Here is a 13,076-nt window from a genome sequence, read left to right as displayed (position 1 = left end):
TCAGGTATATGCGGTCAAGGCTGCGGCAACGCATGGAAACTCCCCATCGTGTCTCAGAGTACGAACACGGCAGATCCGTTTTTCTTATTCTCGAATCGCGCATCGTCTCGACGCATTCGTCGATCCCGATTGCGAAAGTAGAATTGGAGCCGTGCCACGTCGCGAGAAATACGAGCGCGCGCGCGCGCGCGCGCAATGTTTCAACTACCAGGCGAGATATCGCATTGATTGCGCAGCTTAAACATCGTAAATGCGAAATTGTTGATGTTTGCGCAAGTGTGACTCAAGTCGCCTCAATCGCCAACAGGCTGTGTGTCCGACAATTATTTGAGAAGAGAAGAGAATTCCCGTTATAGATTGTAATTGTAATTACAACTGCAATTAAATACAATTACAATTAATAATTACAATCAAAATTATACGTACATTAAATATAGATACAGCTGGTTCGTAATTGGTTCGCACCTCACTCGTTATAACTGTAAGTGTTCGGGCGTTCTACGAAACGATTGTTGTTCGTTGGTAGCGAAAATGATGGATTTGCCATTCGTTGGGAGCTTGGACAGTCACTATCGGACGATGTCGCGCACGAATCTATTTGCGCGAACAGTTGTTCTCAACTAGAGTGAATTACTACATTATTATTAATAGATAGTATCGCGTATCGCGCTATTTATCGGTGAATTATTCATTTACTTGGCATCATTCGAACAGCACGTGACATTTGATCTCTATTATCAGTTCCAATTAACATTAAACATTTGATGGTATTTGCGCAACATACGCACGGTGTACGCTGTAATTAAAATGAATTCATATAGTCGCGAAGATAGCGACGTCGGTGTCGTCGGCGTAACGCGGACAACCGATACGCGTGACGCGACGGTCTGAAACGCTTTCGGGCTGAAACAAAGGCCTATGATCAATTCAACTTCGTAACAATCGAGTTGTTTGCTCATTGATAATAATTATGTCGCGTGTCTGACGCTTGCAGTTCCAGTATGAAATATTCGTGCGCGCGCGAATAGGTCGCCCAAGTTACACGAACGAGCAAGCTTGTGCGATAAAAGAGACAGAGCCATTATTTATGTCTATTAACGTAATCATTATCTCGGAAATGTTCACGCGGAGATGCCTCGCGGCGTGAATTTATCGCGGAATTAAAATTACCGTCTTAGGTACAATAAAATAAATTTCCATCGAACGACGGCGAGCGAGCGAAGACTCGTTTTAAATGTCTAATAAACAGGTGTTGCGGTCTTACAGCATATCGATGTTCCGTAATCGACGATTAAAATTACGGAAATAGACGACGAGTTAGAGCCAGGAGAGCGTATCCCCCGTGAATCCCGGCGATTAGCGATCTGAGAGCGACAGCGGCTTTCACGGCGCAAACTCTCGCGCGAGGATTTTCCACAGGCTAACGAAATTATTTTCATCCACTCACGGCAGCCCTATATCGCTGATTAGTACGGGCAGGACGTCGGCTAAATTGCGTTATTACGTTCGATAAAACCGGCACCGTAGTGCCGCGTTGCTAAAGCTATTCTTGCGGCGAGCGGAATCAGTCGAGCCGATCGGCGATCAATGTCGCAACAACGAACAGAGCAAACAGTTCCCACCGCCGGGCTCGAGCAAGTATTAAATTTAAGATATGTGTTCAGCGTTAACTGTCGATGGTTACCTGTGAATAATATTGTCGCGGGAGCGAATATGAGAGAGAGAGAGAGAGAGAGAGAGAGAGAGAGAGAGAGAGGGAGGAAAGAGAAAGAGAACATGGATCGTGGATTCATTAGGAAATTAAGTTCGCACGATAAATATTTAGTCGCGCAGTGCGGAGTACTTGCGCGAGTTTTATCGAGGCCGCCGATCGAGAGAAGTGGCCTTTTCTTCTTCCTCGATTGCAATGCAAATCGCGGAGAATGAGGATCCGCGAATTTACCCGGCGGATGTTTATTTCAGTTAGAGACGGACGTTTGCTCGCTCACTTGTACTTCGTTATAAATTGCGCGCGGGTACGTGTGTGCCGCGTTGTGCAAATTTCAAGTGCTATCGGTCTCCAAACTTTTGGTTGAAAACGATAAACCAAGTGTTACCTCAATGCACCGTTTAGAACGGACGGTGTATTGAACGCTTAAGGGGACTGGAGAGTCAGATTGCTGAAAAATCGTGCTTGTTTTTGATAATATTTTGCGACGAACTGAATAAATGTGCAAGAATGAAAACTTTAGGTATAGTTATACAACATACGAAGAGTAGAAAAATTTTGTTTATTAACAAATACTCGTATAAATATACGATATATATAACTGAAATACGTAGACTCTCCTTTTGTTTTTCAAGTTATTGTTTTTGCAGTAATATCTCGGCTCTCGGTGGTCCGCGATCAGAGCGGATTTTAGCTAGAAATCTTGAGGAGGCTTGTCATTATCCGGTGAACCGTTAGAAAAAAAAAACCGAACAAAATTAACAAAGTCGCAGCTATTATTAGGAAAAAATTCCAATTTTCCAGTTCTTTTACAAAAAAGAAAAAAATTAATATCTCGCAATGAAATATTTTGACGGAATTGTCCATGGTTCATCCGAGAGCCACATGAACAAATATTATTGCTTTGAAATTTCAAATTGCTTTGAAAATTCAAATACGAAGCTCGGTTTCGAAGAAATCACTGCAAAAACATTGAAGAGCAATAAATTTTTCGAGAAAAACGCGTTTAAAATTTAAGTGGACGTATATTTATGTGAGTATTTGTTTAAAAACAAAATTTTTCTACTCTTCATATGTTACATAAATATATGTAAAATTTTCATTCTTGCACATTTATTCAGTTCGTCACAAAATCATTATCAAAAACAGGCACGATTTTTCAATAATCTGACCCTCCAGTCCCCTTAAACGTTCGAGCGAACGTTTTCCCGAACTTTCTTCTCGAGCCTCGATATGCGCTCGAATCTACGCTCAAATTCGACTCATTCACCAACTTCGTATCTTCGGCTGGAGAAAGAGAGGAGGAGGAAGAATCTTGAAAAGAAATTCGAAAGCGGAGAGAGGCGTTCGGGCATTCAATTAAACTCCCGCTCCGAAACGTTCCGTGTTCCGAAACGTTCATCTCGCGGTCAACGTACGATAAACGCGGCTACCTAATCTGAACCATGTTTGCACGCGTAACGTCGCAATGACCATGTTTACGCTGTGTATACGTTCGATGTAAGCAAAAGCTCGAATTCGCCCATACAATCGGCCGGCGTGCACGAGGCCGAGGGACTTCGTATATTTGTCGTTCGCCGGTAATGGACGACGAGCGCGTTCGTCGACGGCGATTTACTTCAACGTGAACAATGTGGGTTAACCGCCGAGGAGCCGTGAACACGCGCACTCTCGACCCTCCATCCTTAGACACCTTACTTTCGAGTGGACGACGAGGGCCGGTGACGTAGCGGACCGCGAATGAAATATCGCGGGAGCTCACCGAGAAGAGAAACGGAGTCGGCAGGAGGGCACGCTCGGCAAGGGGCGAGAGAGGAAGACCGCCGCCGCCCACCGGTCGAACACAGGACACGGCGAATTCCTTCTCTCCGGATGATATATGTTCTCTCATATTATCGGCGTATCGTAATAATGACGTGGCGGGGATCGAGGCGTGCAATCCCGCGAACGACCCGGCATCTTCTTCTGTCCCGTCCACGTGAACGTGACCGTTTTCGGCCGATAAGCGCCGAGAGGGATTAGAGCCTGGTCGCGGCCGAGACGTCGATATCGCCCCAACGACGCAGACGCGTTATCGCGCCGATGTTTCTTCGCCGATAAAATTTTTTCTTACTATTTTTTACGCTAATCTTGCGGCTTTTCCCCGACCGGCAAGTGCGGCTCGAATATTTTCGTCAAGTTGACGCACGATCACGGTTACTCACGCGTTTGACGCGTAATACGAAATTTGAGTTGGGGAGACCATTCAGTCTCTCTCTCTCTCTCTCTCTCTCTCTCTCTCTCTCTCTCTCTCTCTCTCTCTCTCTCTCTCTCTCTCTCACTCACTCACTCACTCACTCACTCACTCACACTCACTCACTCACTCACACTCACTCACTCACTCACTCACTCTCTCACTCCCTCCCTCCCTCTCTCTTTCTCTCGCCGAGAGACACTTGATTGAATTTTCGCTGAGGAGGGATCAGCTCTCTCCGTATTCGAGGATTTCGAGTGGAAAAAGTTCGCGCGCGTTGAACCTCGGTTGAATCTCCAGCGGACATCGAAAATTATCGCCTGTCAAGCGCTTGTCGTTCGTTTAATCTCCGGGAGAGCGGAAAAGCGCTGCCTCCTTGTCCATCTTATTCTTCAATCGACGGGAATTTTACTATCGGCGCAACGGAGAAAATGTCCGGTGACAAACGAGCATCGCCGGCCGCGAATTGATCTGGAGGTAGAATTAATCACTGGAACTGTCATGCTTACACCCGCGGAAATACGCCGGGAGGTCGGCCACCTAGGCAGTAGGCGGAATTGGAGCAGGATTTCAATTTGAATAGTTCAGTCCGCTTTTTGCCCGCCCTTTTTGTTGCACGTGCTGCAGGTGCAACGAATATATGTCACGCGGCCGATCATCGGTGATTGAAATACGCCTTCGTCGGGAGCGCGCGGAACCACCGAGCGGAATTATACGACAGTCTCTAGCGACTTCTCATCGAATTACGAGCGACGGTAATTTCTGCTCGAAACAAAAAACCGGTTTCTCTCTCTCTCTCTCTCTCTTCCTCTCTCCCTCTCTCTTCCTCTCTGCCTCTCTCTTTCTCTATCTTTTTTCCTTTTTTTCCCACACGGAATTTCCACCGCGGAATTCTGCCTGCGTAACGTTCATCCATCGTTATATCGCGCTTCGCGACGGGATTCCTTTCTTTATTCCGTGCGCGTTGTCGTTTCTAATAGCCGTCGGTCGCCGATAATGCGGCCAGTTTCAACACAAGCGTCCATCGGATAGCTTTCGAGACGAGTCGACAGGCAACATTTTTCTTGCAAACCGCGTACCTTATCGCGCATTCATTCCCGACGCACGGACACTCGATTGGCTATCCTCGACTTTTAACTTCGGAGAAAGGTCGGCGAAAGGTCTCACGTGCTCACGTACAATTCGTCCTGCGTAACGCAGGACGACTCGCACTTACGCCACCACCACCTCGTCTTATCTCACCTGTAGCCCTTTGCGCGTGCGACGCGCAGATACCTTCATAGAGCCGCGCTTTATTATCGAGAATCCGTGCGCGATCCCGGCCACCGCAAACACAAATATACCGATGGCGGTTTATTCAATTCTATACCGTCACGGCGATCAAAAAGTCGACGCGTAGCACGTACGCGAAATACAATTTCATGACGTGGAAAGGCGCGCATTGGAACGCTGCGCGCCGCGCGCGGTGATTTGAATAGCGCGCTTGTATGGGATTTTTTTATCTTTCTTCGTGTCGCTTTTTTGTTTTCTTTTTCGAAACAGTTCGTCACACGTCAATATCGAATACACAGGCGCGCGCGCGCGCGCACGCGCGTTCGTAAGCGGAATATATCTTCGTCAAAGTCGCGGTGAAAAAACAAGCTCAAAGAGCAACTCGATGTCGGGACTTCCGGTTCCGGTCTTCCCGTTGCTTTTTATCACCGCGCGGCGGGACAGCTCTCTGGCACTGGATTAATACATTATCCGGATCGAATTACGAGACATTGGCGGTAGTGATGGATACGCCGGTGGTAGTGATGGCGATGCGGCTGCTAAATACGACGCGAAAGTACAGCCAGGTGTTTGTCACGGGGAATATTTCGCGTCTCGCGAGAGTCAGCCCCGATCGGTTTTAATTACACGGAATTGTTCGAGAGATGTGCGCGTAAAATAATATACTCGAGCTTGCGCGATCTATTAAATTTTCGATACGCGAGCGTCGCCTGCATTCACATCGCAAATTAGACGCGTTCACTAAAGTTCACTAAAAGACTAATGAATTACCCATTGGAGAATTGCATCAGTATTTAAGTCGCGCAGTGTTGTGTCTGGCTTGACACGCGGATTCCGCCATTGTCGCTGTCACATCTCCGATTCTCAAATCTTCGCGCGTTTAAAATACCGCACCGTCGTTTTCAAGCTCGTCCAACTCTAATGCGAATGAAACCTTCACGAGAACTCGAGAAGTACATAATCCGCGGGGACGGAGACTCGAATTTTAAAATACTCGCGAGCGCTTGATGCTCCAGCAGGTAATGCACCTGCAGCCGCAGGATGCATTCGTGTATGCTGCCGCAGTAGCGGTCGTTAATTCCCGAGTACTCGAAGGGAATTGAAAAGTTTCTCGGCGGGATTTCTCTCGTCGAGCGTCGAATCATTTTTCCCGAGTCGAAACCGACTCGGTTCACACGAATGGAAAAACATTTAGCATGAAAGATCGAGCCCGCGTAAATAGCTTGCCCCGTCTTCTTTCTTGAACCAAATTGAACAGAAAAAATAAAAAATGCTCACAAATTAATGGTCAGCACTGTTAGTTCGCTGTGGATTTATCGGAACGTTGGCTTGTGAAAGCGAGGCACAGATTTCCTCACAGTCGATACACCCGATACCTTGGATCTCCCGTTATTTAACGAGGGTCGCGAGCATTTAAAGGGAGCAGCGGCGGATATCGTTCCCTCATCAGGCGGATAGATTTCATCCTTGCCTGATAGGGGAATATGTATATCCTGTCGTCGATATCCTCTTCTTTTCTCTACAACATATGTGAAATAATATCCCGACCTAGTCTCGCCGGTCTCGCTGACTGCCTTCACGCTCCTCCATCTTCCTCTTGCCTCCCTCCCTCCCTTTCTCTTTCTCTCTCTCTCTCTCTTTCTGCTTCCTTTTATTTTCCTATATTTCCGCGACCTCGTATCTGGTTTTCATTTGGATACAAAACGACATCGTGTGAAAAATTAAATACAGGTCTCGTCGACCGCTAAGCAGTGATTAATGGACCGAATCCATTGAATACAGGCCGATCGACGGAAAATCAGCCAATAGTGAGATTTGGGACCGGAGAAAGCGATAGATAGATAGATAGATAGACAGATAGATAGAGATAGGGAAAAGTGGTGCGGGTGAGAGGAGAGAGAGAGAGAAAGAGAGAGAAAGTGATTTTATTCCTGTGAGTGCGGAAACCCGCCCGTGACGAAAACTCGAGGACCATGACGGAGGGCGAGCCCAACGTGAGTGTAAGTCGCAAAACGTATCCTACCTGTTTCCTTCGGATTATTTTTGGGACGGTGAATCCGCTGTTCATATCGTGGAATGACGTTTGAAAAATTGATATCACGAGTGGCGGAGTGTGCGGTACAAATATCTTTCGTGTTTTGCATCGTTGTGTGGAATAATAATTGAGAAAAGTTTGGCCGCCTCTTGAGGGATATAATAAATTAATAAAACTTTTCGGATTCTTGCTTTATATAAAGGTTGAGGTAAACGAGCTTGTTACTAGTAATTTCGGCACATCTCTGTGATTTTCGATGTTTCGGGTACGAAAAAAAAAAACAAAAAGCGGAATGCTTTTATCGTCACGAGTGAAAATTCCAATCGTATTTCGCGTGCGTCTATAGGGAAGAGGAGAGAACATTGGCTATTACAAATTGAAAACTATTACTTCGGACTACGGATTGAAAACTAAATACTATTATATTTTAACTTGTGTTTTAATAGTATTGTAATTGTTTTTCATATCGCAAAACATTGTTGTTTTAACTTATGAGAAGGGCGTGTTTACTGCGTGTGAAATTTATTCGGTGGAAATAAAAGCCAGCTAACAATATTGGGAGAAATAACAATATGAAAATAATGCCCTCAAAAGAATTTCCCCGTAAAATCTATTTTGACCTTTCTCTTTTTTTTCTTTGATGAAGAGTTACAAACGATCGCTGTTTATTATATTGGTCTCTTAAAATTTACATTTTTATTACCGCCCTTTGTGAAAATTATGTCCAACGTATAATAATCGTATAATAAAGTTTCACAATAAAACCCTATATTAAAGTAGAATAAAAATATGAACCGTATAAAGGGAAGTTTGTATCTTCCAGCTGCTTGATGCATAAAATTTCGACCAACGTGCAGTTATCTCTTTTTCATGTGATACGCGCAAAAATCTTATAAAATCATCATACGGTAACGCAGAAGCTTCATTACGATCCCGATCGTTTGTAACCCCGAAAAATATCGCTGTGTCGTTCCGCTGGCTGGCGAAAAATTGACAAAAATTGCGAGCGAGAGAGCGGGAGAAACTGCAGTGGATTAGAAGTGCCGCCGTATAATCACGAAGTATATTAATTCGATTAACGCTGCAACTTCTTGTCGTAAGCTTGCGACTCTCCGTTGCCGCAAAGTGGCGCAGACGATGTTTCATTATTTTACACCGTTATTTTTTTGGTCGTTAAAAACGTCGCGATCAATGCTCTCAACCGGTCGCTCCTTATCTCTTTGTTTGACCTTCTTTGCGTGATCGTCACGTTAACTAGTTTGTTAACGAGTGCGTTTATAAAACAGCGTATTTTTTTGTTATCACAATACGGCTCACGATTACGGTTCACGCTACTTCGCTGATATCGGACGAGTAAAAAATACGCTTCGCCGCCTTGTATACCCGCACTCTTTCTCTCTCTCTCTCTCTCTCTCTCTCGTTTTATTAAAAGTTGTTAAGAGTTTCTCTATGTTACGTTCGCGACAGCTGTCAATCTACTAAATCGCGTTCACAACGTGCGGGTGCGAAAATGCTTCAATATCGCATTTATATTTGGATAGATATATTTGACCATTTCGTGCGTGCACAAGCTTATTAGCTTGTCCAAGTGCCATTATAAACAAGCTCAATCAACTGTCGAATCAAACTAATGCATCACGAAGGCAGAGAGGAAGGAATGTGACAGTCGGCTACGTTTCGCGCGATCCGTAATCTTTTTCCATTTTCTTCATTCTCTTGTTCATTTTTTTTTCTCTCTTCTCTCTCTCTCTCTCTCCCGCTTCTCCCTTTGCTGTCGGCTGTACTTTCACGAGCATTTTCATTCGTGGCGCGCGTTCGCACGCCTCCGCGCACGCACCGGAAAAGCGAATTAATCTGCCGCGTCTTTCCCGCGGCATTTTTTCGTCGCATTTTTCGCAGCGCGACGCTGGTGAGGTAAATCTTGTCGGGCGGAATCTCCATTATCCGCGAGGAGAAGCGTGGGGAAACGTCGCGGGGGCGATCAATTTCTGCGAGTCGATTCGCGCCTTCGCCGGGCTCCCTCTCTTACCCGTGAATCAAGTTCAAGCTGCGGCTCGGCAATGTGTTAACCACTTAAATGTGCATATTAGAATACGCCCGGGGTAAGGCGCACCGCCGGCGTTATTAAGGCATCGCCGTAACCGAATTCCATGTATCGGCTTGCCTTCCACCGGAACTCGGAGCATCCGAGCAATTCGCGCATGAGAACTATCGCGGCCCCCACACGCCGGCAATAGCGTCTGTTTCGCCGCCATATATTTCGGCTAATCCATAAGCAATATAGATACAGGAATTATAGATACGGGAATACGCGCGGCTGCGCGTAAATAGTCGCGAACGATCGCTCGTCGAGCATCCTCTCGCCCCGGCCGACGAGTCGCGTCGATGACCTCGCGGGCATTTTTCAAGAGTTCTCCGTCCCGCCAGCAACGTCGTGGCGACGGTCATCGCCGCGCCAAGTGACCTCCGATCACAGGCTCTCGTCCGTGCGCGATATATCAATGATCTAAATTACTTGGAGCGCATAAAGTTTCGCGATAAGAATCGCTCGACCATGTGCGCGCTCCCGCGCGCACATTATTCAATCGCGTTTGAACAAGAGCCGAGCACTCGGCCAAGCATCGGCCATCGCGACGGCGGCGGCGGCGGCAACATTCGCCGTATATCACGATTAAAGTTCAAGCAATGTCATTTACTGTGGAAATAAGTTCCCTCCCGTCGTGGTCATAAAGATATATCCCGGCGCGAAACAGGGTCGACAGTTTCAGATGACTACGAATAAAGACGTCGATGGCATCGGTTTATTCTAATCTAGCAAAGTGCTGGGGTCGGGTCGAGGAAAGGACCGGTCCAAAGTTCCGTCACCGGGAACGAACGCTTCGGGATGGCGCGTTCTCCATTGATAAACTGCGCAACAGCGCCGGAACCTAATCGCATGTATATACGTATATATACCGTAATACCGCGATTAATTAAGATTAAGTTCGGGATACAATCGCGCATCGAGATGCTGTAATGGCAGTTGGCGAGGCCGAGCTTCGGCTCGGGCTCAGAATGCACCCGAATCGTCACTCGCATTCCGAGCGATTGTTACGCTCGATCAATTAATACTACGTTTCTCTCCTCTCCGAGGTCTCTCCTCTCGGTCGGCTGATAAATGAAAGCGCGTCGCGCGCGTTACACGCGAGAACCCTCCTGAGATTGGAAGTTCGGCACTTCGGGAGGTCCAAAACCGATGCTTTCCTCAGTGGGGGAACGTCGGCACTCTCAAAATCGACGCGACGATAATGCCGCTAATTATTTTTGGACGCGACATTAATAGACATTAAATAGCCGTTAGCTGAGCTACACGGATCTTAATAATTTCGTTGGATTCAAATCGTCTCTCGAGACGATTTTACCCACTTTTCTAATCTCAAGTCTGTCAGCAGTCCCCGGGAGTTGGCGCGCGCGATTCGAATTACTCGCGCGAGCTCATTAATATTAATAACGTGCTTCATCTCCTACGTAAATGAGAAACGAGTCGAGTGCATCAGGCTTATCTCATTACGTAAATCGCTGCCGGTGGATTGTAACGAGGCGCATTGCAGAATGCAAAACACGCGTGAGCGAAAAACGTCTCAACGTCGATATCGTTTTCATTACGCGACAGAAATTTAATTCTCTTCCATCCCCTTCGTCCCCCTTCGTTCTATTTCGATTAGAATCTTACGCGAACGCGTTAAGAAATTAGATGCGCGATATTTAGAGCGACTTGAACTTGCGATCTCCAGAGGAAATTGCCAAACGCTCTTCTTCCGCTGAGAGAGATTCAGAGATCCGCGGAAAGGGCTTCAGGCCGCGAAGGGTCAGGGGAGAACCCGATACCGACAAGGGCACTGCGGGTCCGTGCCAGTGACGAAGGATCAAATTAGACGTCCAGTTCCCAGTACTGCACGTTGATATGGTCTGTGAGGTGAGGAGGGTGCGCATGGATTCGCGAGGATCGATGTCTTACGTTTGCTTATACGTAAAGGGCGGGTAACGAATCACCGTCCGCTTTCGCACCAGCATTACAATTAACACCGTTACATACGTCGCTCCCTAACGACGTTTCGTTGCCAAATTGGCTTGTACGACCAAGTTATACTGCCGTATTTATCTTCCGTTACGTGCGCACAGCAAACTCGTGGGTACGTCGTCATCCCGCTCGGAAATGAGTGGAACCAATTGCGTAGCGAGATTCGCGTAATCGCCCCGGTAATCGTTACGGTGGCGTCGCGCGCGTTTTAACCGCTAACTAATTTCGGTGTATAAATGCCCGACCCGAGAAGTGCTGAGCGGGAGGATTATTTTATCGCGGGGAAGTCGGTCGAAAATTATAATCTACGCGCGCGTCCAATAATTTGCGCTTCGCAAAGCGTGATGGGAACTACGTTAACCGGAAGATAGCGCAACTGCGGAGGCGCGTTTAATACGAAGAGAGTTTTATATGGAGGAAAAAAGCCAAGGTCGTAAAATTCTCATGGAAAATCGCGCAAAACATACGAAATCAATGCGACCACTTGTACTGGCACTACTGGTATACTCCACTGAGGGTCCGTGCGGTCCGTGTTTATTTTATTTTTGCCCTCGAGGCGCTTTCCTTTTCGCACACCGAATTAATGACTTCATTATGCAGCTAGAATGCGCTGCAGGCGGCCGTTTAACGGACCGTGCCCCGAAGTGAGAGAGTTAAAATCGAACGTTCGCCATTTGGCGTTGAAAGGACTCACCGGCGATGTCTGGTCAAGTCTGCCGGCGAAACTCCGTAGACGTCCATCGGCGGAAACTGCATCCCGGCCTGCGTCGCTCTGAATCCGCAAAACTCCATAGTGGCTGGCGTCCAGCCTCCTTTCTGCGGTCGTCTCACGTCGATTGCATTTCACTTCACTGCACTACACTTCGCTTCACTTCACTTCGCATCGCATCGCTTCACGCACTCGCGACGACGCGATTAACGTTCAGATTCTGCCGACGCTTAGCGAGCAGCCTCTCGGAAACGACACGGGTGGAAAGCGAGATGATCAATTCCGGATCAATTTTCGCGAATCGCGTGTAAGGGCTCGCATGGAGACGCGCGCGGCGCGAAATGCCTGCGCCGAGTTTATCTTCGGCAATATTTATTTCGGCGAATTCGATTCAGCGAGGTACGTGTGTATTTCTCTCGGAGAGACGCGTAATCGCGACGCGGCGGGTGTAAATATAAAGAAATCGAAAGTTCGCGGATCGCAACGATTGCCAAATCTATCGACGTGCACGCCAGCGAAATGCAGTCAATCGACTGCCGTGAAATTCATACGTCACTTTTACGAGCCTGGTGGTGACGCGAAAAAATCTACGTATACGTGTAAAAATTGAAAATAAAAGAGATCGCTGTAATCGAGGAACGAAACGTGTCGACGCGGTGGGCGCGCGAAACAATGGTTGGACGCGTGAAATCGTCACGTCTCGTACCGTGTCGTGTTGCTTCGACGAATTTAATCGAACGGAATTGTTAAGTTAACGAAATAGCCGCGGGATGTAACTGCGACGCGCGTATGCACGTACCGGAAATGCAAAGAACTAAAGACCGTGGTGGTGATCGCGGTATCTATCAACGCGAGTGAAATTACCGCGAGTTTCGCGGTCGGTGGCGCAATGCTGGATGCGTCATGCGAGATATATTTCGCTGAGTTCCAGCGTCGAATTGCATTCGACGATGCTCGGACGCGACGGTCGTGTCCGAAAATTTAGTCGTCGAACGAACTAGTGATATAAGTCGGTAAGAATAAATCGTATAGTTCAAGGATAATACTTTATTAGCAAAA

The 13,076-nt window shown here is 47.1% G+C and overlaps 1 protein-coding gene across 5 annotated transcripts in view; it reads left to right on the top strand.

The window, feature by feature from the left end:
- The window catches only part of LOC105190272 (dipeptidyl peptidase 4 omega), a 296,820-nt gene that overhangs the window by 28,456 nt on the left and 255,288 nt on the right, over nucleotides 1–13,076 (top strand). The window contains exon 2 of one of the 5 annotated variants that reach the window (XM_025303011.1): nucleotides 6,996–7,213. The exons of 3 other annotated variants lie outside the window; for them this stretch is intronic. In XM_025303011.1, coding sequence (XP_025158796.1) covers nucleotides 7,187–7,213 — 27 coding nt within the window. In that variant the 5' untranslated portion in view covers nucleotides 6,996–7,186. Of the gene's footprint in view, nucleotides 1–6,944; nucleotides 7,214–13,076 lie in introns of all 5 variants that reach the window. One more of the 5 variants, XM_011152957.3, reaches the window with a different exon arrangement.

The sequence above is a fragment of the Harpegnathos saltator genome, unplaced genomic scaffold (genome assembly GCF_003227715.2).
Source record: "Harpegnathos saltator strain DR-91 unplaced genomic scaffold, Hsal_v8.6 scaffold522, whole genome shotgun sequence".
In the NCBI taxonomy this organism is placed as follows: Eukaryota; Metazoa; Arthropoda; class Insecta; order Hymenoptera; family Formicidae; genus Harpegnathos; species Harpegnathos saltator.
The sequence above is the reverse complement of the archived record's forward strand: the minus strand, read 5'-3'. Positions and strand labels throughout refer to the sequence as shown.